We start from the raw sequence: 25,269 nt of genomic DNA on the forward strand, positions 1-25,269 counted from the left end.
CCTTGCAAAGCAAGATCTACTGCTGAAAAAGCGAATTCTGGAGCTACGCGCGTGGTGTAATCAGTCAACATCGGACTTATCAGACGGCTGTGCAGAGAGCAGCACACGCCAGAGCTCGCAGTTGACGCCGGGCGCACACACAGATTGTTCTCGTGAAAACGGCGCCAAGCGACTTCGCCACGAAGACCCTGTAGTGCATGGTGCCAAAATTGATGCTCCGATTCAGCCTATCCTTCAACTTACGCTGTTACTGTGCTGCATGCGTTGCACAGGCCTGTAGCATTTTTTGCTACAGGCCTGTGCAACGCATGCATACATACCAACGGAGGAAAATCAAAACACAGAGAATTATGTTGTTTCTCCCTAATATCTCTCTTGCTCGTCTTTTGTAAAGCCCACGACTTATTGAATTGTCACATAACTGCAAGCTTGCTTTAACACTGCTTTACCAACTGTTCTCAAAGGCGTTGAGGCTGTAACACCTAAGGAACAGATTCATGGTTTTCTTTTGCTTCTCTGCCATTGCAGGATTTGCGTCCCACTTTTCTTCACGATCATGTGGTTCTACCTGCTGCCTCGTTTTGTCACCGGACCGGACACCGAGGCTTTCTATCAGCACTTTTATGACGAAATGGCACAACACTGGTGGCATCTGATTGTCCACATAAAAAACTTATTCGATCTGACCCTTCATGTGAGTTTTGCACGTGGTATTTTTCAGTGGTAGTTTGAACCTAACACATTAACGGAAACTGTAAATGCAGAGGATGCATTCGCTTGTTAGGGTGTGCAGGGAAAAGTTTGCTGTGGTGGTATTAGTTCGTACAGGTCCTATCTATCCTTTCTTCTGTGACGTCAAGTTTCTCGACTACAATTTATTCAACTGAGGCAGATCCTCAGTCCAGGAGAGACGAAACCAATTTCTTTAAACAAAACCAAATATTAATTACGAGAAAAAGAAAGGAATAACAAGGAGCGCACAAAACGTACAAAAGAACAAAAGTACAGTCGGATGCGTTTGTCCATGCAATGAGGTCAAATCGCTCTTGGTCCGAAACAAGGAAAAAGAACTAAGACATCGGAAGTCTTATTACTTGGGTGGTGATGCGTCGACATCAATTGCCCTGGCGTTCAGAGCGGTAGCGGGGTGGCGGGTAGTGGCTAACGAGGGACGCGGACGCGCTGTTGAGCCAACTCCGGACCTCCGTGTCCAAAGTCGAAGTCCAAGGCTAAGGCTGTCAGAGTCCAAGGCCATCCAAGTGCGACCGCTACAGCTAAGCGGCGCCAGTATCGGCACCATGCCTCCCGGTTCCGCTCGGGCGCCTCTCACCAGAGTCGCCCCAAGCCTCTGGTCGCGTCTGGTCGCCTCCAGCCAACCTCTGCTTTCCTCACGGTACCTCAGGATGAGGACCAGGATTAAGATAAGCACCAACAGCAGCAGGTACGGCCAGAACAGCCGAGCCTTACGCGTGCTAATCTCTCCAGCGACAGCCGGGATTGTCCATGTTCTGTCAAGGGTTACTTTCTGGACTCCGACGACACCGACCTCAACGCCAGCGATCTTCGAGCCCCGTTCCCGAACGATCTCTTCTCCCCGCATTCCAGCATGTCCTCATTATCTCCCTTGGTTCCTCCTCCCGCTGGTTTCGGGCCGCCCCCTGAGTGGGTGATGCTCTTTCCTCTCGTAAGACAGCTCGTGCCACCGCCCGCCAGCATTTTCTTCTTCCTCGGCCACTCGAGGGTACTTTGAGCTGCCGCGCTTCCGCAGTGTTTTGTCGCCACATTTCCAACACTCTTCAGCAGTCAGCAAATTTTCAACCACAGCGCTTTCCACTCACTCATTACACATGCCAACCATCTTCTACAGTTACTTAGAGAATATTACAATGACTAAAAATTGTTTTTCGGGAGCCAGCTACAATCGCGTTATCTGTAAGGTTAGCCTGAAACGATTTCGCCGGTTGTGCACAAATACATTGAATCTGTCAGGTGCGTTCTTCAGATCACCAAGAGACATGTTCAATCACTCTGCGTTAAGCGTGTAATTCAATATTGAGTTTGAAAAACATTGTATTGCTAGTGATGGCAGCGGCGCCGTTTCCCGAGTTGTAAGCCACCTCTGCCTATTCCACAGTTTTTTAGCCCACTCTGCGTAGATTGGGCAAGCGAACAATCCGATTCGCTTCCTAATTGACGTCTTCGGGAACATCGCAAACCTGCCGCTCCATGGAATGTAATAGCATAGGCGTGTCTTTAATAATAAGTACACAAATACAATAACTGTCACGTTTCAATAAACAAGTAGCGCACTTTGACCTCAGCATACGGGTCGTTGGCTACAGTTCTGGCGACGGGCACCGTTAGGCAACACAAACATGAATTACACCACTACTGTATTAATATCGCCTTGCGCTGCAGGTTTGTGCAGGAACTAAACGGCACCGTCGGTACATTGTAGAAGACGTGGGTGCAGGGTGCTGCATTCTACAGAGAGCTACGCTCTAATTTGCCAAGAAGGATATCAAAATGACATCGTAAGCCGAGACCTGAAAAAGAAAGAAACCTTCGCATAGGTAATGCAACCTGCCTTATAACGCGTCAAAAAAAAAAAGAAAAAAAAAAACATCGCAGAGCCGTTATCATGACTTGGTCTTAGGATAGGGGTGCCGCCTCTGCCTTCCACACACAGCGAATGTACATTCCATTCACGCTGTTCTGATGATTTTTTCACCCTAAACATTTCTTTTTTTGCTACAGTAAAAGAAAAAAAAGATAGCTCATTGCATAACATGCAGAAATAAGCGGCAGCTTTAGCATTGCTGTGGTTCCGCTTGCAATTTCAACTCACGGCTTCAAAGAAATGTTATGGGTGTACCATAGAGACCATTGTAAACGTGCGTGTAAGATATTTACTTGTGAGATATTAGATATTTAATATTGCAAACCTACATAATACCGCTAACAGCTATCTTGTAGTTAGAATAACGGATATACTCTCGCAGTGATGCGCCAAACGCCCGGTGGCCTCAACATTGTTTTTGCTTCATATGGCAAGGTATATGTAAACTGGTAGCGAAGATTCCATGGAAGCCGACATGGAATGGTTTTCGCACGCTTATCATTCCAAGCTTCGCAACCTGTTTAGATGGACCTTGCTTGTGGCGCAAAGCTTGCACACTGCGCGTCGTGCCACAGCATGTTCTTCCGATGCGCGATATTCATCGTGAAAACTCGCTCTATGCAACGCAGGCCACAGCCGCGTGGGCTAAAAAAATATGTGTACGAATGAATCACGGGAACACACTTGGTTGAATTCAACCAGAAGTAAACAACACATGAGTAACAGCACAAAGTTATGATCGTGGAGGTGGGATATAGCGAGGGCCGTACAGTCGCGGCTTGAGTTGATCTTGAGCTTGACCTGAGTCGAGTTTGAGTTGAGTTGAGCTTGAGCGTGGCGTCGCTGACACAAAATTTTTGTTAAAAAGCAGGCTTTAAAAGATACCCTTCATGCCTTGGGTGTAATCTTAGATTAGACAAAAACTCTTTCAAAGACCTTGCAGGAGATGCTTATAAAGCTTTCAATATTTTACAGGTTAGCTGTTTTCGAGAGACAGTGGTCACGCGTCACTTAGAATTACATTAATGCATTTCCTTTCATGGCAAATTGACACAGGTCCCCATTCAATACCGAAAGACAGCATCTATCTATCTATCTATCTATCTATCTATCTATCTATCTATCTATCTATCTATCTATCTATCTATCTATCTATCTATCTATCTATCTATCTATCTATCTATCTATCTATCTATCTATCTATCTATCTATCTATCTATCTATCTATCTATCTATCTATCTATCTATCTATCTATCTATCTATCTATCTATCTATCTATCTATCTATCTATCTATCTATCTATCTATCTATCTATCTATCTATCTATCTATCTATCTAAAATAAATCCTTTAAAACTTTCCGTTGCAAGGCGGGATTCAACTTTCGTCACATACTCAATCTTTTCTGAATACCTGTTCAGACAAGTGTCGAGGGGTGCGTGAGGGGGGTGCCCAGGCGCCTCATACATGGCGCAACATCTGGGGTTGATATGCCGTTTATCGGTACATTGCTTCAATGATGGTCGCGTTAACGTTAACGTTCATATTGCAATGGTTTCTGCCGGAGCATTTTTCGTCTCGCGAGTCTCATGAATATTATTACCTATATGTATGCCTAAGGTGTAGATGGCATTGCCGAGGTGCTCATTGTGACTGTTTCATTTACGTTAGATCATTTTGTTCATCCATCAACCTCACTATATTTTTTTCACAATGACGAATAATGCGTATCTTTGTATGTTTTAGGACAAATTAATCCATACGTGGTTCTTATCGGCGGATTTCCAACTATTCCTGGTCTCGCTTGTGACATTACTGACTTTCAGAGGGTGAGCGACCGTGTTCAAATTGATTTTTTATTCTCTTAAATTGTTTGGGGGTTGCAGCATCTGCTTATATTTCTAGCTAAATCAATATTTTGGGTGTTTGTCCAACTATTATTATAACTGATATTGATGACCCCGATGGACTCTTTGATTGATACCATTCTTTGTCTATGAAGATAAAATAGATAATTAAATTTTACGGATAGTAAATAGGATAGTAACAGCAATACGCGCCACTTTCTTTCGGGGAAACATTAAATTTGTCGGAACATTGGTGCGAGGCTGGGCAGATGATATTTTTATTTTTATGTCAACGAAAGGGCCGTTTTCTGGTCCATAATTTTTAGCAAAGATGCAGTCGTTAACATTGCATCGTAAGGCAGCAAATTCGCAGGAAGCTGCTACGTTTTACTGCGGCATCTATGTCTACTTTTCTGCTTTTGTTTTTCAGACGCCATTTAAGCATTGTCCAAAATATGCTTGCTAATCCGAAACAATGCAAGTTCATGGGGAAAAGTACTCGCCTGTCATTTCCACCTTTTGTTGCAAATTACTTTGTGCTCTTGACTGAAGATAAGCAGAATGCTTCAGAGTCTATCAGCAAGTACCATTCCAACACCCGTGGCGTGTGGTAATTGTAGGCTTTTTTTATAAAGGTGTCAAAATCAAAATGTTTTTTTTTACATTACTCTGGTGAATCGGGGCATTGACAGCATACTCAGAGTGGTGACCGAGTTAATTTAATTTCTGGTGTTTTACGCGTGGGAACCGTGCTCATGAGACACACCGAAGCGGGGGAGTTCCGAAATAAATTTTAGCCTCTTAGGTTCTTTAACCCGACCTACCGTACGGCACGCCAGCAATCTTGCATTTTGCCCCTATGTAAATAGCGGCCGCTCGGACAGCCATCGAACCGGTGGCCTCGACTTCAAAACAGCTACGTCAAAGCCACTTAGATGCCGCGACTGACAGCGGCGTTGCTATGCTGTTCTGCGTCTGAGCACGAGGTCACGGGAACGATTCGTAGCTGCGGCGGGGCCGCACTCGACGGTGGGGAATTGCGAGAAACACTCGTTTGCTTAGATTTATTGCACGTTAATTACAGGTTTCCGAAATTAGTGCAGACCGTCTCTTACTACAGGGTTGCTCATAGTCAACTGGTTGGATCTTGGGCTTTTAATGCAACGATTAAATATTAGTACTTCGCTATCTTTAATGAAGAGGAAGGGAAAAAGATCGCACGCGCCCAACTTGGAACATGAATCCAAGAAGAAAACGAACACCGCACTCAATGACCACGTCTTTTACGCATGGTGAGCTGCACTGTCTATATTCTGAAGCATAACGTGAAATTGAAGTAAAAATGTGGCCACGCACGCTTCCCACTACAAATCAGTGACCGACTAGGTGCAGCCACCTGCGACGATGCTTGGCTGAACGTTGACGTCCTCCGTATGCATGCTGCTTGAGCATTGGCGATAGACATTCCGCGAACCTTGTGTTTTATGAAACCGGCCATACGTCATCTTTTTTTCCAGACGGAAGCGTGCGGCTCTGGCAGCTTTAGCCGTGCTTTCTCTCCTAGGCTGCGCCATTGCAACATGGACCGTGGCCAGACTGCGTCTGTCCCCATTCGCTATTCTTCCATTCCCGCACTTCTCGTGAGTACTTTGGCACAAATATTTGTCAAGAAAAGACGGACATGACCCATTGCTGAAGAGCATCTTGAGATTATTTCAATGCTACTTAAGGTATTGCCTATTCTTAACGTAAAAATTCTTCTTTCTGACCCGGAAAAATTAGGTAACCTATGCCGAATGACCGTCCCAGAATATAGACTCAAGCGGGCACGCCTTATCAAACACCGAAATAAGTTTAGAGAGGGGCAAATATTACATTAGAGACACAGGACGAGGCATAAGTTAAAGGCTCAAACAACACACGTAGAATGTAAACCACGCAAAACAGGGATGACAGCGTGCTCATTGCAGCACGTCTGGATCCAGTCCAAGATTTCCAGAGTATAGCATTGTTGCGAAAGACAGAGATCATGTCGCGTGCAATATAGTAGAAGCGGAAAACGTTAATGTGCAAGGAATGTTTGAGTCAGTAACCCCTCGGTCACTCTCACTGACGAGGAGGTGCGATACTCAGATACTTGGACTTAACACAACGTTGAATATTTATGCAGGGCTTTATTTCATTGAATTCCGCGCATGGCTCTTGTTCTTATGTTTGACTGTATATATAGCGATGCTTTTTGAACAAAAATTGCGAAGTTAAGCGCTATTTTCTCTCTACTGTCATCGCTCGTGTACCTGCAATGTCAATCAAAACTTCAAATAATATTTTACCAAAACGTCGCAATTTCGCCGCAAATACGAAGCATCGATTGCGATAACAAATTTGGGGACCACTATACTAAGTAAGGAGAGTAGTTTTATCGGCCGTATAAGCTTTTATACATAGGAATGCCAACTAAGTTAACAAGCATGGTGTCACGCGCTCACAAACCTACATGAAGACATCTCAATCGATGACCGCGGATACTCGCTGTCAGAACGCTGCAACTAGGAAACGCCGCAGCAGCAGCGAGCGAATTGACCTTCGTGTCACCGCTCGCATCAATGCGAAGTACGTCGCGAAAAAAACACCGCAGTGCGGGCTCCGTGTCTGCCGCAGATGGCTTTCAAGCTACAGCGGCCCTACCGGGCGCGCGCGGCCCCTCGGGGCACTCTGAGTAAAATGCGCCCCCCTTCCCTAGCCCCCCCCTCCCACCTCGTAGCCTTGTGTGCGACAGAAGGCGGTGCGCTTCCTCCCCGCTTTGCGCGCATGCGTGGCAGAGACTGAGTCACAATCTTAATACAGCATCGTTCTATGCATTGAAGCACAAACGAAACTGGAAAGCCAACGCATTTCTCCGCAAAGTTCGGAATTAATATCTAGAAACAGGTGTCATCCTGAGAATTCGTTGCGAACGCCACAGCTAGAATTTTAAATCGCAATATCGGCCACCAGATCATTAGTTGAAACTTAGTTATTGAATTTGCGGTAATTAGTTCGTTATACATTTCATTTTTTTTTAAGTAATGTCCGCCTCTTGGAGCAGACCACCAGCTCTTGAGCTAGAATAGCGCTATCTGCCACAGCCAAGATTGACAAAAATTTGAAAGTGTTCGCTGAAGCACCCTGTATATACAAACTCGAAGCAAGGTGCAGACCACGTTTTCCGGGGGCACGACACTCGCGTGTTTCGTCCTTCGGACGTTATCTGTCCATTCACCGATGAGTGCGAACAGTGCAGCCTTAGTGTACTCTCACGCCACCCCTTAACTTTTTTTTTCAAAAAGGTAGAAGATAACGTTGTTTTCTACAATTTACTTTGACACAATTTACTTCGTCAATACAATGGATGGAATAAATAACAGGAAAAGACGTCAACGGCTGACCACGTGTTCCTTCTTTTCGACAAGCCCATGAGGCTAGTAGGCTAGCCCATGAGACTAGGCTAGTCCATTTCGACTAGCCCATGAGACTAGCCCATGAGGCTAGTAACCTAAGAGCAAATCTAGATAAGCCAACGTAGCTGGAAGCATGCCGACGGTTGAAATTGAGGTCTTGATAAAATTAGCTTATTCATCTGAGGACGTTGCCAGAGCTCGCAGAGATCCAGAGCTTTGCCAAACTGGGCAGTTCCTGCAGAGCACCTCAGGACTGCTCTTCCTTTCGCTAGACTTCTGCCACATTGTGCATTTCGGCAAAACATATTCGCTGAGATTTTTAATTTAACACTTGATGCTTTCGTCCCGCCGTATACATGTGTCTTTTATTTTGTGACGTTTCTTGCAGGCGATTGATGAGCACCTTAAACGCATACTACGTCCTACCTTTTTATCACGCTGTATGCTACTTTAGCGGCTGTATGACAACTCTCATCGTAGCGGACTTCGGGGAACTCAAGATTTCCAAGGTACGTCTCTGAATTAGCTTTAGGGTTTGCGATTTAGTTATTTATTTGATTATGTGTTTATTTATTTTATTTTATTTATTATAAATACCCTCAATCGCCGAAGCTTTAAAGAGGGGAGGGGGGTTACAATTAAAGAAAAGCAATTGAAGATTAAAAAAAAAACGTGGCATCATCATACAAGTGTTAAGAAATTAAAGAACGCTAAAAAGCATTAATTATATCAAACAGTACAGATGGCCTGACATTAAAGAAGTTTAGCGTGTAGTAAATCAACAGAAAAAAAAAAGAAAAGATAAACACCAGTGGTTTACAATACACCAGATGCGTACATAATGTAAGGCACCCAGTGAATGTGCACCACGCGAACAGATGTACGCATTTATTTGGAGGTGTATATGATACGTATTGGAACAATAAAAATAAATATACAGGGCATTAGTACCGCAAGAAAAATAATCAAACGTACATTTTCGAAAAAGCGTGCTGTAGGTGGCTGATGCAACAAACGCCGGCAGGTGGTTCCTGTATATAGTTGTGCGTGGCATGAAAGAATCAGAGAAGAAGTCTTCGCATTGCAGCGGATGCAGTCGACATTATTTTAGTGGTCAAACGGAGACGAATGAAAGGTGGGTGTTGAAATGAGCTGGTTTCTCAAAGACGTGTGATTGTAAATTTTATGAAAAAGACAGAGACGGGAAGTCTTTCGGCGTGATGGCAGCGATGGCAATGATAAGAGATTTTTCTTTAGTGTTACGCTGTCTGTGGGATTAAGCATGCAGGCTGTGACGAATGCGTACATGTTACCAGTGGCACGCGGTGCGTACATTTTTCTTCTGACAAGAGCGGCGCAGGTAGCATGCATGTTTAAAGCGAATAGCTTTCTTTCGCTTTTTCGCCCGCTTCTGTAGTGGTCGCACACTTTAATAGTGTAGCGGGTGGTAGTTATATTTGTTTTTGCGAAAGATCAGGGCAAGGATGTCAATCGTGCAAATGCCATGAGTCGACCAAGTTTTGGTGGTTTTCTTCATAAAGCTGTTGCTTTTTTCAGTATCTCGTACGTACGATTTTCTTTAGAATATTTGAGTGGAGTTACGCAGAAGAAGATTTACAAAGACCTTATAGGAGCTATGTTGATAGAACTGTTGTATCGTACGTTGTATGCTTTCGGCCTCGAAGGAGGCGTCCTAAAAGAGTAAAGATTCCAGTGAGAGCCTCAACAAAGTATTCCTTCTTTCATGTTCGTAGAGACAGGCTTCCTGTCAAGCCTTGGCTTAAGGAAAAGGGTATATTCGTTGCCGTACAAACTACATAATTAAAAAAGTATTCTGGGGTGTTACGTAAAAAAACCACCATCTGATTACAAGACACCCCGTGGCGCGGGCTCCGGAATAATTTTGGCCACCTGGGTTTCAATGACGTATACCCAATGATTACAACGAAGGCGCCAAATAAAACAACGGACGACTAAAGGCGACACGGGACAACCACATCGTCCATTGTATTATTTGTAGCCTTCGTTGTAATCATGTATAACCAGCTCGCCCACCAGCACGTGCTCAGTGTACCCAATGCGCGACGCACCAACGTTTTTTACATTTCGTCCCCATCGAAATGCGGCCACCACGGCCAGGATTCAATGCCGCGATCTCGTGCTTAGCATAAGCACAAGGCCTTGGCTCTCAGGCCCCACGGCGGGTCACTGCATAACATGTAACAAACTAGAAACGATCGACCACATAATCCTGGACTGTTGAGATGCAGTATTCTAATGTGACTTCTTTAAGCGAACGTTAAAGAAAGAATCACCGGTCACGGCACGTGGCATTCGCTTTTTGCCTACATATGAAACAGGAGGTTTGCCCTATGACATGGGTATGTTGATGTGCAGGCACAGCCTGTGGAAAATAAAAAAGGGCTGTTCGAAGTACAGATACCGATGGCAGACCTGTTTGAAAATTATCATCATCAGCCTACTTTATGCCTACTGCAGGACGGAGGGCTCTCTCTGGGATGTCCAATAACCCCGGTCCTGCGCCAACCAATTCCAACTAGCGCCTGTGAATATATTAATTTTATCACCCCATCCATTCTTCTGCCGTGATCGATTGCGTTTACTTTCTCTTTGCACCCATTCTATAACCCTAACAGTCTAGCGGTTATCTAACCTAGGCATTACATGACTTGCTCAGCTCCATTTCTTTCTCCCAATATCAAGTAGAATATCGGCTATCCCCGTTTGCTCTATGATCCACCGCGCTCTCTTTCTGTCTCGTTCAATCGCTCTTTGTGCGGTCCTAATCTTGTGTTCGAGCTTCATTATCAGCCTTCAAGTTTCTGCCCATATGTAAGCACCGGTAGAATGCACTGATTGTACACCTTTCTAATTAATGAAAACGGTAAGTTTCCAATCAGCATCTGACAATGTCTGCCGTGTGCGCTCCAACCTAGTTTTATTCTTTTTTAAATTTCCTTCTCATGATCAGGGTCCCCTGTGGGTAATTCACCTAAGTAAAGGTACTCCTTCACAGACAATATAGGATGACTGACGATCCTCAACTCTTGTTCCCCTCCCGGCTATCGACAATTATCTTATGTTTTCTGCATATTAATCTTCAACCCCACTCTTACACTCTCTCTGTTAAGGCCCTCAATCGTTCGTTGTAACTCGTTTCCAGTGTTGCTGAACAGGCCAATGTCCTCTGCAAATCGAACGTTGCTGAGATATTCGCCGCTGATCCTCACTCCTAAGACTTCGAGTTTAATAGCTTGAATAATTCTTCCAAGCACACAGTGAATAGCACTGGAGAGAATGTGTCTCCTTGTCTGAGCCCTTTCTTTTGAGGTATCGTCATACTTTTCTTGTGGAGAATGAAGGTAGCTGTGCAATCTCTGCAGATATTTTCGAAGATATTTACGTAAGCAACCTGTATTCCTTGATTACGTAATGCCTCTATTTTTGCTGGTACCTCTACTGAATCAAATACCTCTTAGTAATCTATGAAAGGCATATAGAGAGGCTGATTTTATTCTGCGTATTTCTCGATACCTCGGGCCCTATAACGTAAAGCTGTTCCAATATGTCTTTATTCCGATCTCCTGACGTCAACTTTGCGTAACCGCCGACGCAAGCGTCGGGCGGTCACCCGCAGGGTTTTCAGAACAGGCCAATCAAACGCTTTCCTTGTTCATAGGAGGTCACTTTGCCTGAAAAAAGAATTACATTGCCTACACTGAGCGGCTTGTCTTATCTAATTCGCCGACAAGAGGCGCGGAGCACGCTCAAGTGGAGAGGGATTGGATAGGGCCGAGCCATTGCACTGAATATCGATAAGCGGATGAAGAGGGTAATGCTGGCGTCTGCGATTGGTCCCCTTTCCGTTAGCTTGCGGTGGCTGGTCGAAAATCGCGGCGCCATGCAACAGAAGCTTAAGAATGATTCTAGAACGGATCCTCAGCAAAGAAGAGTTGGCAGAACGAGGTCGTAAATGTGTCCAAAGCACTCGAAAACGTTACATGGAATGCAAAAGAAAAATTATTATACGCAAATAAACCAATGCTGTCCGGCAGGTGCGAGTAGCCAGTGATTGAGCGATCAGTGGCAGCCATCTTTTAGTCCTTTTAGAACGTGGCAGCCTGCGGCTATTCAGAAGAAAATTCAGTTTTGTTCGGCATGTTAATGCATCGTTAATGCGTAAACGTCACTTTGACGCGGTGTGTTTTCGCAGTCTTGTGACGTCGCGTGACAGGCCGCTGAAGTGTGTGCGGCCCAACAACTTTTGACCAATAGCCGAGTTCTAATCGGGAAAAGTCGTCGAATCCGAAATAACTATTTTTCTTTTGTTCGGTCCAACCGTGCATAATCAAAGTGTACGCGTCATATCAGATGAGAAGCTATCGTGGTTTTTGGGACGTCGCGTGACAGACACGCGAAGTGGGGGTGGCCCCAAAAAGTCTTTGACCAATCGCCGAGGGCTGATTGCAGAATTGGAATAGAAAAGTTTGGAATAGTTTTACGTTTTAGCGCCCCTGATTGATGACATGGACGTGATCAGTTGTAGACTATTGCTTGCTGAATCCAGAGTCTTCGTTTGGTTGACTGAAGTCCAATGTTGAGCTTATTCTTTTGGAGATTATCTTGGTGAATATTTCATATGATACCTGAAGTCAGCTAATAGGCCTATAGTTCTTCAATTCTTTAACGCCTACTTTTTTTGTGGATCAGTATAATGCTGGCATTCTTCCAGTTTTGTGGGACCCTTGAAGTCGATAGACAATTCGTATAAAGGGCCGCCAATTCTTCACGCATTATGTCTCCTCCATCTTTGATTAAATCGACTGTTTTTTTTTTCATCTTCTCCTGCCACTCTTCCTTGTTTCATGTCTTGCAAGGCCCTTCTAACTTCATCGCTAGTTGTAGAAGGAGCGTCTATTAACCTATTCATTACTGCTACGAATGAAGGTATTGTGCCTGCTCTGGGTCAGTATAAAATTCTTCCGCTGCTTTTACTATATCTTCCAGATTGCTGAGGATGTTACCCTCCTTATGTTTGAATGCATACATTTTGGTTTTTCCGATGCCTAGTGCCCTTCTCATTGATTTCATGCTCCGTCAATTTTTTACGGCTTCCTCAGTCTCGTTCGCGTTATAATTTCGAATATACCTTATTTTCTCCTTGTTCATCAGTTTTGACACTTCCGCGAATTCAATCTGACCTCTTGAGTTAGGCATTTTCATGCTTTGTCGTGTCTTGATTATTTCCTTCGGTTCTTGGGAGAGCTTGCCTACTAGTTGCCTTGGTGTCTTACCTTCCACTTCAATTGCTGCTTCTGAAGCCAGCCTAGTTACGGTTTCATTCATTACCTCTAGGTCACTTTCATCTCTCGTTCGAAGGCTGCATATTTGTTCGCAAGTACGAGCCTGAATTAGTCTGCTGTTACCCTTAGTGCGTGTACGTTGGCCTGTTTCTTCTTGACTAATTTTACTCTTTCTTTCTTAAAATTGAGGTAAATCGTAGACCTCATTAAGCTATGATAACTGCACTTTGCCCTACCTAACACTTACATCCTGCACAATGCCGCGATCGGCATAAAGTACGAAAGTAACTTCATTTTTTCTTTCACCATTAAGCGTTTGCCTGCTCCACTTTTTGTTCCTACGCTTCCTGTAGGTGCTGATTATTCGAAGGTTATACCTTTACGCAAATTCTACCAACATATCTCCTCGAGTGTTCCTAGAAGCGACGCCGTAGTTCCCAATTGCGTGTTCATCAGTCTGCTTTTTCATTACTTTTGCACTGAAGTCAGCTATTACTACAGTATGCTAAGTTTACTATCAGCATACTGAGTATACTGAGAGCATTTCATAGAAAATGGCACTTATATAAGAGAAATTTGCCGTAACCAAAACGAAACTTGGTTACAGAATATTATACTGGATGACTTGGTCTGAATTAGGTGCTTTTAACTCCAACAGGCCAGCTAAGAATTGCTGGCGTGTCTTTTAAACAAAAACAGTGTTAGCATTCTTCACTATGTGCATGTGTCGTGTTTGTTGTCCACGAAAAGCCAACAATAAAGAAAAAAAGCCTTCCTTCACGTAATAGTTTCAATATCGTCCTTCTGTACTAGACATGGTGTGTTAGAGCCGTGCCGCCAGTCAATTTTAGTGGTGTTTATTTAATTATTGATAAAATTATTGATAAAAATGATGAGTTCATAAAGCCGTTTGAAGGCGCAAAGACGAAGTTAGGCAATTATGTGTCTTAACCATGCATGATAGCAAACAACAACGATCCCTTCCATATTGACTGACGAGATATCGCGTCTGCTCATTGCACAGCTGTTCACTGCAGCTGAGTTTGCCAACCATTTTATTACATTTCAGACTCTTCAGCTGGCTGGCTGGTGTACATCTGTTTCTTGCGGCCTATTCTGCGTTTTCGTGAAGTTTATTTGGTTCTCGAGCCACAACCCCGAATCGGAAGGCGCGGAGGTGTTTCTGGCATTCTTCGACAGGATACTGTGGTCTTTCTTTCTTGCCTGGATTATACTAATGTGTGCTACGGGCCGAGAAGGTAAGGAGGCCCTGTTGTCTACTTGTTATTTATTAGAAGAATCTAGCGCCATTCAGAAACGGCATGGTGATAGCAAGTGCTGCATAAAAGTCATCTTTCTTTTTAAAGCCAGGGACATTGCTTGGTTCGTACTTTCAGTAACGGTGTCAGTTTCACTTTTTTGTTCATTCAATATACATAGTTGATTGTTAGTAGTATACCTTGTACACATGATAAAAACTGGAACAAACCTTGCCTCTCTTTAGGAACTCTGAACAAGTTATTGTCCTGGAAAGCATTTGTCCCATTGAGCAGGCTTTCGTACGGCGTGTACCTGATCCACTGGCCGTTTCTGGCACTCATGCTGCACTCATCCAGAGAACGAATCTACTGGTCGGTATTTAATCAGGTAGGTTGCGCTTTGTATATTTCGTATTGTGCTTCAATTTAGAAAATGCTGCTCTACATCGATTACAATGTAGCTGTAATCTCGGTTTTACTTCAAAAATTGTCATAGTAACACATCATAAGTAAATGTATATATAGTTCTCCACAATGTAAGGAATACTTGCAAGCGTTAAGAAAAATAACTATCTGTTAGGCTGTAGCCCATTTAAAAATGTTCTGTCAGTCAGAAACTCTGTGCCGAAGTGGATATTTACGTTTGAGAAATAAAGTTTTTCATGATTGGCTCACTTTATTGCACATGCCAAACACAGCAGGCAACTAGGAGATGGCTGACAAGAAATGCAGCCGACAATAAATAGATCGCTATAAGTAGACAGGCCCTCTGTAAAGAGGCTATGCAAAAATGTTTATACTTTTTCTATGAACTTCTTTTCACGGCTACCCCAGGCTGCTTTTGTTTGAAACCAATAAGAAAAACCTGCTGATAGAGATGCCGTTGCTTTTGACAGTGCAGAGCAAACGCAAAGCACGAAATAAAGTTCACGCTGTAATGGCAGATTGAGCCTATCAGCATAGTCTGTCAACATAGCCTCGATGAAATGTGAGATTTACGTCACTCTTCCAATGTCCCACGTTGTTTGTGTGAGAACATATCCAATAAACAAAAGAACATGCACGGATGACACTATCAAATCACGTGCACGCGCGCACGCGCCCGCAAACATGCACACACGCTCACGACAATTTACAGACATAAGCGCACACCAACGCACGCACATGACACAATATCACGCGCACGCACACAAACAGACGTACCGACCGACGGACAGACAGCTCAGGTACGTTTAATTAGGGCGCTCACCGTTTGCTGTTTAGAGCGATGAAAATACCCACAATACTACACCGAATTTTTCCCAGAAGACGGTTTCAGCTAGAGTTAAGTGTTTTCGATTTTTATTTCCGCAATATTAAACGTGCACTTCGCAGTTCTTTTTTGTGAATGCTTCTTGTGGCACAATGAATAAGGCAACATTGACTCTATATATAGGTTTTATAACAAAGAACGGCAGGGCAAACACGTTAATAACGTCCTCGTCTTCAGGCCCATTCTCGCGCTCTCCTTCTTCAACCTTGCATGCTTCGCTGTACAATATGTCCTTCTAGTATGAAAGCACCGTTCCGGCCCGTCCTATGCAAACGAAGGCAGGTGGCCTTTAAAGCGACCAGCATGGACTACGTCTCTTGGCAGGTTGGCAGCAGAAAGTGGCAGTCGCATCCAAAGTGATTTCGTAGGTTATGTCTGTTACCTGGTGGAAGACCCGGTAAAAACTGGCGTAGCGCTACAGCAATTTTTTCAATAAGCAGGCACGGCGGGTCGTAGGTAATGGAAGGACAAGGTGCTCGGGGAAGAAGTTGGCATGTTGGCGAATTACATAGGGGCTATTGAGCTTGTCCTAGGAAATAGCAAGATGACGACGAGCAAATTAACATGTTTGTTTTGCTCGGGCAATGACTTCGCGTGCGCATTCTAATTCGGAATCTTAAGTGATGTGCAAGATACAGTCCAAAGGTAACAGAGATCGCGACCATTCTCTGAAAAAAATATTGAGTACCCGCTCTTTCGGGGCACGCGTTAGGGCAATGCTGGGGAAATATTTGTTGCAGTAACAGTGGTCAGCGGAAATATAGGTTGACAGGATATTCTTAATGGTGCGACTAAAGCGCGGAGTAAGACTGTCCATGTGTCGCTGATAGCCAGTAGTGAGCTTTTGTTTGTTGGCATAGCAACGGAGTAAGTCGTCCACATCTCTGCAGAAAAACATTGCTGGCTCAGCCGTAATCGAGCATAGATGTAAGCCTGAAAGGACGACCAGCAAAGCAGATACGTTGGACATGATACTAGCGTCAATCTTAAACTAGGTGTAGTGCATGTTTGCAAGGGCACCCCTCATCATACGACACCGCACATGTCAGTGTACACTGGTCCATATGGACGCTGCCCAGCTAGAAGAAGAAAACCGGCTGAAAACGGCATGACGGGCAACGAAAGACGCCAGGGAGATAGAGTGTACTTCCCACCTTGAAGAAGAAGAACGCCTGAAGGAGGCAAGACCAAACTCGCGCCGCGCAACTCACGGACCGCTGGCGTGCAAACGAGCACAGGCAACCATGTCCCAGCGCCAAAAGATGACAATTATGTGTATGGTGCCCGGTATCTGCTTTTGAACGTCACTATTGGAAAGCGACGTTCAGCGCACTAGAAGTTACAGCTTCAGTGATATTGTGAATGAACATTGGAAAGGACTTGGAAACAATACTTTCTATAACTTCTTTGGGCAGTAACTAGCGTAAATTATGCGGTCCTGTACAAGGGTTGGCGGCAAGAGACCGCATTTTTTAAAGTTTCCGTTGGTTGCCCGGATCTCGTTTTGTTCACGCAATTTGCCCAAATGTTCCCGTTTGAGTGCTTGGATAGCGGCTCTGGCTCTTGGTCAAGGTCACTTGAAGGTCGCCGACAACGGCTGCTCAAATGCTTAAATTTACTGACTGCGGTCTGTATGTAGTTCACGAGAAGCACCATTATGACAGATGCTGTGGAGAAGGAACTCGTCGAGGTCTGTTGCGCAAAATGTCGGAAGAACTTTGGCGATCGCATACCAAGTAGCATAGTCGGTAGCGATGGCAGTCCATTTGTTACTGGAAGCAGATATGAGAAAAGGTCGAAGCAGGTCCAACCCAATGCGAAAGAATGGTTCTGAAGGTACGTCGATAGGTTGTAGGTGACCAACCGGTAGTTGAGGAGTCTTTTTCTGGAGCTGGCATAACTCGAACGAAATGACGTAGAGGAGGACGAATCGTCATAGACTGGGCCAGAACAAGCAGCGCCAGACAAGGCCGTGCTTGCGAGAGACCCCCAAGTAACTAGCAGTTTGTACATTGGGTAACTAGGAGAGAATAGCGGCACGCAGATGTCGGGGAACGACATACAGCATATCGGGACAACTAGGCCTGCACTCTGCGCCGATATAAACTGCCTTCCGGGAGGGCGAACATTCAAAGCGAAGATTTGGACGTTACAGGCATGAGCTTGTTTATGACGTCACGTATGTCGTCCCGTATGTCGTCGTGGAGCTAGTGGGTGGCGAGGTCAGCGAAAGTTGGCAGTGAGAAGAGAAGAGCAGCAGCAGAGTCGGTCGCAAAAATACCGGAGGATGGACGGGATGGCGTGACAGACAGTTGGCATCTTTATGTAGGCCACCAGATTTGTGGGCCACCGCTTACGGGTATTGCGGAAATTGCAGCCTCCAGTGACCGAGTCGTCTTGCAGGATCCTTTATCAAACAAAGCCAACACAGCGCTTGGTGGTCTGCAGTCACCTAAATGGCCGACGACACAAGTAAGGGCAAAAATTTTCTACTGCACTGATAAGTACGAGGCACTCTCACTGTGGGATGTAATACTTCCGCAAGGCTGCAGAAACCAGGCGACCTGCGTATGGAATCACACGGTTGTGCCCTCACTGAAGCTTAAATAAAATGGCGACGATTCCATGACAAATGGCGTAAGTGCGGAATTCAGCAGAAGCAGATGCGTTGAAGTTCGGCAAGATAGGTGGAGATGTCAACAAACAGATAAGCTTTGAGAAATCGTTTGCTTGTTTTGGGCCCTTGGAAAATGCGGCATCGGCTTTCCGAAATGCCCTAAGAGTTTGGGCGAATTCCGCGAAATTGTGCACTACGCGGCGGAAGTACGAAAAGGGGCCCACAATGATCCCTGAATCCTTGACGCTCGTCAGCATGGGAAAATTATGCACGGCCCGAACTTGGTAAGCGTCCGGGTGTACACCGGATGAGTAAATGAGATGGCCAAGGAAAGTAGCTGGTGGTGTCCGAAGTGACAGTTAGCCGAAATAAGCTGGAAGACCGAATTTCGAAAAGCTGAAAAAACTAGTGAAAGGCGCTCGAGGTGGGTGGCAAAAGTAGGATGAAAGCAGTGACGTCGTCTAGGTAACAATGAAAGATCGTCAACTTGGGTCCACGCAGAAGTGAGTGCATCATGCGCTCGAACGTGGCTGGGATATTACACAACCCGAAAGGTATGACTTTGAACCACTATGGGGCTGTCAGGTGCTATAAAGACTGTCTTTTCGAGGTCCAGGTTGTCTATAGAGCAATGAGCTAGAACAAAGGTCAATGGAAGAAAATTATTTTTCACCGGGAAGGCAGTCGAGGGTGTCATGAATGTATGGGAGAGAGCAAACATCTTTTTGCTTACCTTGTCAAGTTGCCAGTAATTCACAAAGATGAGTCAAGTGTTTTTCAATAGAATTACAGGTAACACGCACGAATTGGACGATGCCCCATGATTCCTCGAGAAAGCATCCTTTCGACTTCCACTTGAATCATTTTTCGGTAATACAGGACGAAACGTATGGTGTCCGCTGAATAGGATGGGCGTCGCCATTGTCAAATATTTGTGTCGCAGTGGAAGCCTGGCGCAAAGGGCAAACATACAGTTAAACAATGCTGCAGAGCGAGGCGAGAAAATGACGCAACTGGTCAGCGTGCAGAGCCGGATGATCAAGAGAGGTCATGTCTGGCAATTCCGGTAAGCAGCTTCTGGAGAAGCTGAATACTCACAGCGAGACTACTTTGTTTCAGTACTGAAAACTCATAGGTGGTAGTCCTGGCAAATTGACAATGTGCCTCAGGCTATATCTTGCGGTAAAATTTGGTTGTATGGATCTTAAACAGAGAAGAAGAAGGCATGTAGGATTGTTCGCATCATTGACGACAGTGAGAGCTGTCATCTGTTGATCGTCAATCCATTGGATTATGAAAGGGCCGCGAGCAGCACTGGTTCCGTGGAGCAGGGAAAATAGTGAAGGTGCCGCATCAGTTGACGGAGCAAACGGAGTGAATGCCAAGGTTCGCTAGCCGTTCGCTGACCACTGACTACATGAGGGAAGCCTCTGGGCGATAATCATTAGCGGCATACGCGTGGGAGCTAAGCGGCGATGCGCCTGAAACCAGACCACCACGCTGCCAGACCTCTGTGCATCATAAAACAGTCCCTAATTGTGCCTTCAAATTACAAGATCTCGTTTGCTAACACAAGAGTCTGATCCCACCAATTTCTTTCGCTGACGCACTAGTATATGTGGAGTCAAACTTCGACTTCAATATCACTGGAACCCGTAATCAGGCCAGGGTCAAGGGAGCTGAGACAAGATTACTGTTGGCATGGTGGTCAGCCTCGTGGACGCCATTGTTGCAGCCTCGTCGTCAGTGGGTAGCGGCGAGGCTAAGTCCACTTTGAAGCTTCATCTTGTATAACATGTACCCCACACCTCCACTAAAGATTGGCACGAGAAGTAAGAGAAAGAGCGAGAAAGAAACGTTTATTATTCGAAACAGCGTCGCGATCGAGGCCCGGTATCACCCTAAGGTGGGTAGGATCCTTTGTGCAGGAACCCCCTGGCTTCGCCTGCCCTCTTGGCCCAAGAAGTAAGAAAAAAGGAAAATTATTTACAGGTTTTACAAGGAAATTGCAGAGGAATCAAGTTCCTCACGTCTTTTCCCTGAGCCCCAACCTTGTGCTTAACTTCTTGAAACTTGCATTTAGTTATGTGCAGTATTTACATGCTACCACGGTATTTTCTAACTGGGGAATTTTTTACATCAGAGGTTGCCTTCCTTAGTTTTATTGAATATCTAGTTCACTAACGATTTCGAAAATAAAACGTGCTGTATGACTGGAGATTCTGTTTTGCAAAACTCTTGTGACAACCAATTCACAAGAACAACGTTCTGTAGAATCAGTTTAGTAAAGAAACGCCATACGACGATTTAACTATGCGGGGCATAAGAGTTCATCCGATAATCAAATACAAGAACTATTCCAGAACTTAGCATCGCTATCTCTTTAAATATCAGACAGCATACTTAGAAATTGGGAATTGTGACGTTTCGCCAAATGTACGCGTGCGTCACGGTTTACATTGCAAACCCTCATTTACGAAGGGATGCTACTCTTCTTCGTATATCTTGCAAGCTTGTGATTTCATGCCCATTGTGACTCGTTCGCATGCGCTCCAAACACCTTGAGTCCACCTATAATTCTGTAAAGAAATTCATGACCGATGGTGCACTTGAATCTCTCTCTTCAGCACAGCAGCCCAATGCTCTAACCATTAGGCGAGGATCGGACGCATACTTATCTCGTGTCATATCCACTCCTTGAAACGCATTGCGCGTCCATCGTGGGTTAGTTTCTAGCATTCTGCCCTCGTAACAGCTAGCGCTTTGAGATGCTCGGTTAGATCGCAGTGCCTTCGGGATCCGCCCCTATTTTTCTATTGAGGAACGTGGCAGCTCCTAAATGGGGGAAGTCGGGGCATATTGCCATCGAATCGATTCATGTAGACCTATTTTGTAACATTACACGCTGACAGAGCTCCGACGATTCATACGGAAATCATTGCAGAAACCATTTGAGATGATTTCGAGTGGAAGGAAATGGCTTATGCAGTGTCGGCAGAAATCACACTGACACACTAGCAAAACTTCCGAAGTGTGCTGCTGAAGTAGCTACCTGTGTTTGAGAATGGAGCCGCACATTGTCGTCGATATTTGTTTATAGACGGCACGGCAGCGGGATGACGACAGCGGTGTGATGGTATATAAATGCCAACGATGGAGACAACGGCATGACAGCGGCACGACAAAGATGGGATTATGATCGAGGCGGCATGACGGAGAAGGGTATGGCAAAAGCGTGACGACGATTGCATGACAACGGATGCGCACATGAGCCTTGTTGTGCACTAGTTTGCTGCACACAGATCAAATACTATTGCAGACATCACTTTTACCTTCGTAAAGGTTTCATACACCAAGGGAGTTGGTCTAAGCAAAGCTATGGCAAACCGCGAAAACGAAATGGCTACTCCTAGCAGGACATGCAGCCGGGATTTACACGGCGAACATCCCCCCGATACTGTGAGCTCAGGCGGGCAGTTTGTCGGTAGTGTTCGAAACTGTCAGCGTAGGTAAGCTTAACGCGAAACGTTATTCATCGAAATTATTATTAGAGAGTTCATCTGGAAATATATATATTCATCACATTTGACGGTGGTGAAAACAGCAAAAAATTCTGCCGAATATTGCAGCAAATAATTACCGAAAGCACAGCAGCCTATGCATCAATTGAGAATTCTTAATAGTTGTTGGCAAGCAACTTAACTTTCACTTCCCCGCATTCAGCTCTCAAAGAATATTATTGGCACTGACATTTACATTGGTGATCAGCTAAACTTTGATGCTGAAGGCACTGGACGTGATTCTATTTGTGTTTCTTAGAAGTTGAAACTGGAAGTTAAGACTTTATTTTCGCATATATGTTGCGTTATTTGATTGTGTATAGATCTCCTTGCCTTGGCATGACAAAGGCCGGCAAAATCTGTTTGAACCGAAACCGGTGGCTGAGAGCTCTCCGGCGTTCTAGCTAATCAGCCCTAGTTATTTAGTCCTTAGGGCACTGCACAGGCCCGGGCTTATCACATAGCCCTCAACCGGCTCGAATTGCCGGCCGGGCCTGGTAAAGCGTTTCCTGGCGCTCATGGACCCATTTCTTGATGGGGCTAAGAGGTGCGTTTCAGCACACGCTACCGTTCTGCATAGATACAAGGCATTCTCTGCGGAGCTAAGGTGACTGGCTGAAAATAGTCTGTAAGTTATTTTAGCAAGCGAAATTGCATCTATTTCTACAAGAACAAATTTCTTCCCTCGAACATGAAAAAAATGATAGTAGAAGCCGCTCTTTATATAATTTGATTGTTATCGCTTTTGCGATTGCATTATGTTAGCTTTTTCGATACAATTATTTGATTGTGAGTGAGTCTGAGTTTTAGTCGCAGACATACATTTGCACATACAAGCCTGAGGTGAAGTGCAGAAAAGCCACTATACAAGTAGCGGCTTCACGGTGCTCTTTTTCCCCAGTGTATACATCGCTACTGTGGTACGCACGAAATAACTAGTACGGACACAAGCGAAATATCCTTTTACTACGGAACACAATAAGAAAAATGTTGTACAATTCAACGCTGGCACAAAATAAAGGGAATGAAATAATATTGAACCCGATATTTTAGTACAAAATAACAAAAGGGTATAACCAAGGCAATGGCCTCGAAAAATATTACGAAAAATTTTTTCGAGCGAATTATGAGGCATTTCGCTTATTGACATCATCCAACCCTCTTTAGTACGGAGGGCAGCATATATTTTAGTTTGTAAACTATCATGTGTACGTCAGGACGGCACATGCCGTTATTCAACATATTATGGGGTAGTAGTATAGTGATGGTGTTAAGGCGCACGGCTATTGAATAATAATTATATGTCACGTTTGATGTGCGACTTGTATAAATGTAAATGACGGAAATTACACAAGTTAGATAACTGCATGATGCGATAAACAGAGAACAGAAGAAGGAAATTAGGAGCCTGTTGTCATAAGTAATTTTGTGATTGCGCTGCGCGCATTTTATTGCGCTATTTTACCGCTTTTTCGCGCAAAGCATTCTTTTGTGTAACTTATGCAACTTTTCTGTCCGTGAATAGTGGGAGCTGCTGCTGAGAGCTGCCATAGTCGTTATATGGTAGAAGACATATAGACATTACGCCATAGTATCCATAATTTCTAAGTGTGCTTTGCAGGACGTTCAAAAGAAAATCCTGTTGGTGCAGACTGCATAAGCAGTCTACACAAGAATAGAATAGCCTTTAGAACACAGCCGAGAGTTGGTTCACCGTAGAAGAAAACAATCTCTTTGCTCCATCCGTGCTTTAATGCGAAAAGTTGTGAAATACGATTTAAAGTAAGAATTTTTACTCTCTGAAGGAAGGCTCATTCGGCGTACACATCTTAGCACATGTTGATGATCACATTGAGAAATAAGGGCACGATTTAGGGGAACCGGCAACATGCATTCGTTTAGTGTTGCATAAAGTGCCCTACCTGAAGCACTGCATGGTGGCACGCCGAACATTGCAATGTTATTGTGATGTGTTGTTGTCACTTCAATAGTTATGCAATGTCTTTCGATGTACCACCTAAGTTATCACATTTTAAGGTATGTACATCGACGTTCTTTTGAAGGCCTCGGATCGGCCAGATCATTCAAGCCCGGCGCGAGCCCGGGCCAGGGCACAAAGCCACTGGCCCCGGGCCCTGTCTGGCAGAGAAATCAGGCCCGTTCAGTGCTTTCTTAGTACGCTCACGTATGGATGTGCACGTTAGCTGTATCAAATTTTTAGGCAGTCTCTTCTGAGTAAATTAAACCACGACTCTCTGTTAGGTGTACGTAATGTGCGGCGCGAAACCTCGCAACATTCTGTGCAGTTGACGCTCTCCTTTGCCGTACTTGTGTGGTCTTTCCTGCTGTCGTACGTGGCCTTCATCGCATGCGAGGCGCCAACCGGAGCACTCGAGAAGCTGCTTTTCAGGAGGTGGATCGCAGATGGCGGCGCCCGGAAGCAACAACATCAAGAATAGATATGTGGTGGTTACGTGAAAGAAAGAACAGTGGTAGAGAAGGGGACAAAATTTCACCATGGTAACCAGCCACTGGCTACCAGCCTTGTCATCCTAAGCAAACCGGTACTTTTAAGACCACCAAAGCTAAGTAGTATTGGGCTCGGTCCGATTAAATTTGGAATAATCTACAGCAATAAATGCTAACAAGCAAAATGTTCGCCTTTCATCAATTCACTATTCCCACTTGCCAAAATTAATGCTATGCTATGACGTCATAGGCAGCAGCGTATGATGTCATAGCTTAGAAAATTAAATCATAGGCACTTGCCCAACAAGGGGAACCTGAGCCCACTGTAAACATTTCGTTGGCGATAGGCCGAACGCTCCCCTGTTCGTTTACTACGGTATCAATAGAAGTAGATTGATTTAACTACTTCTAATTATACACTTATTCTGCTTGTGTACTTCGTCAGCGCAGTGCTTACGGCATCGGTGCATCGCGTTGAGCCCTTTCCCTGGTCCGCGACAAGCAGGTGCTTCTTTAATGTCTTTTTTTTTTAATTGCACGTGGCAGACAGCATTTTGAAGAAGGGGACATCACTTGCCCGAGAAATGTAAGCGCACGATTGCGTACTTAATAAATATTGCTTAAGATTTAACTATTGATTGTATGGTCGATATCAGAATTTACAAATTCTTGCCGGTGAGCTTGAAAGGTACACCCGCATAGTTCATATTTTCAAGACGGCACCGGCTTTGAGATATGCGCCCGTGTAACGTGCCAAAAAATGCACTTATAATAAAGGGTGCAATGCAAAAAATACAGGAACGCCGGAAGAAACGCTACAC

General features: G+C 44.7%; 1 protein-coding gene across 1 annotated transcript; it reads left to right on the forward strand.

The window, feature by feature from the left end:
* Positions 1–4,369: 4,369 nt before the first annotated feature.
* Positions 4,370–24,631, forward strand: LOC126540875 (nose resistant to fluoxetine protein 6-like). The gene is made up of 6 exons (XM_050187704.3): positions 4,370–4,449; positions 5,985–6,107; positions 8,296–8,416; positions 14,301–14,490; positions 14,736–14,878; positions 24,286–24,631. Exons 3-6 carry the CDS (start codon positions 8,303–8,305, stop codon positions 24,436–24,438), a joined length of 600 nt encoding a protein of 199 aa, XP_050043661.2. The 5' UTR covers positions 4,370–4,449; positions 5,985–6,107; positions 8,296–8,302; the 3' UTR covers positions 24,439–24,631.
* Positions 24,632–25,269: the final 638 nt, after the last annotated feature.

The sequence above is a fragment of the Dermacentor andersoni genome, chromosome 3, assembly GCF_023375885.2.
Source record: "Dermacentor andersoni chromosome 3, qqDerAnde1_hic_scaffold, whole genome shotgun sequence".
NCBI classification, from domain to species: Eukaryota; Metazoa; Arthropoda; class Arachnida; order Ixodida; family Ixodidae; genus Dermacentor; species Dermacentor andersoni.

What these genes read in the sequence shown, in the direction of transcription:
- LOC126540875 (XM_050187704.3), top strand. Translation starts at nt 8,303, where the DNA reads ATGAGCACCTTAAACGCATACTACGTCCTACCTTTTTATCACGCTGTA. An exon ending in GGGAACTCAAGATTTCCAAG is followed by an intron (nt 8,417 to 14,300) that starts GTACGTCTCTGA and finishes ATTACATTTCAG; the next exon opens with ACTCTTCAGCTGGCTGGCTG. An exon ending in GTGTGCTACGGGCCGAGAAG is followed by an intron (nt 14,491 to 14,735) that starts GTAAGGAGGCCC and finishes GCCTCTCTTTAG; the next exon opens with GAACTCTGAACAAGTTATTG.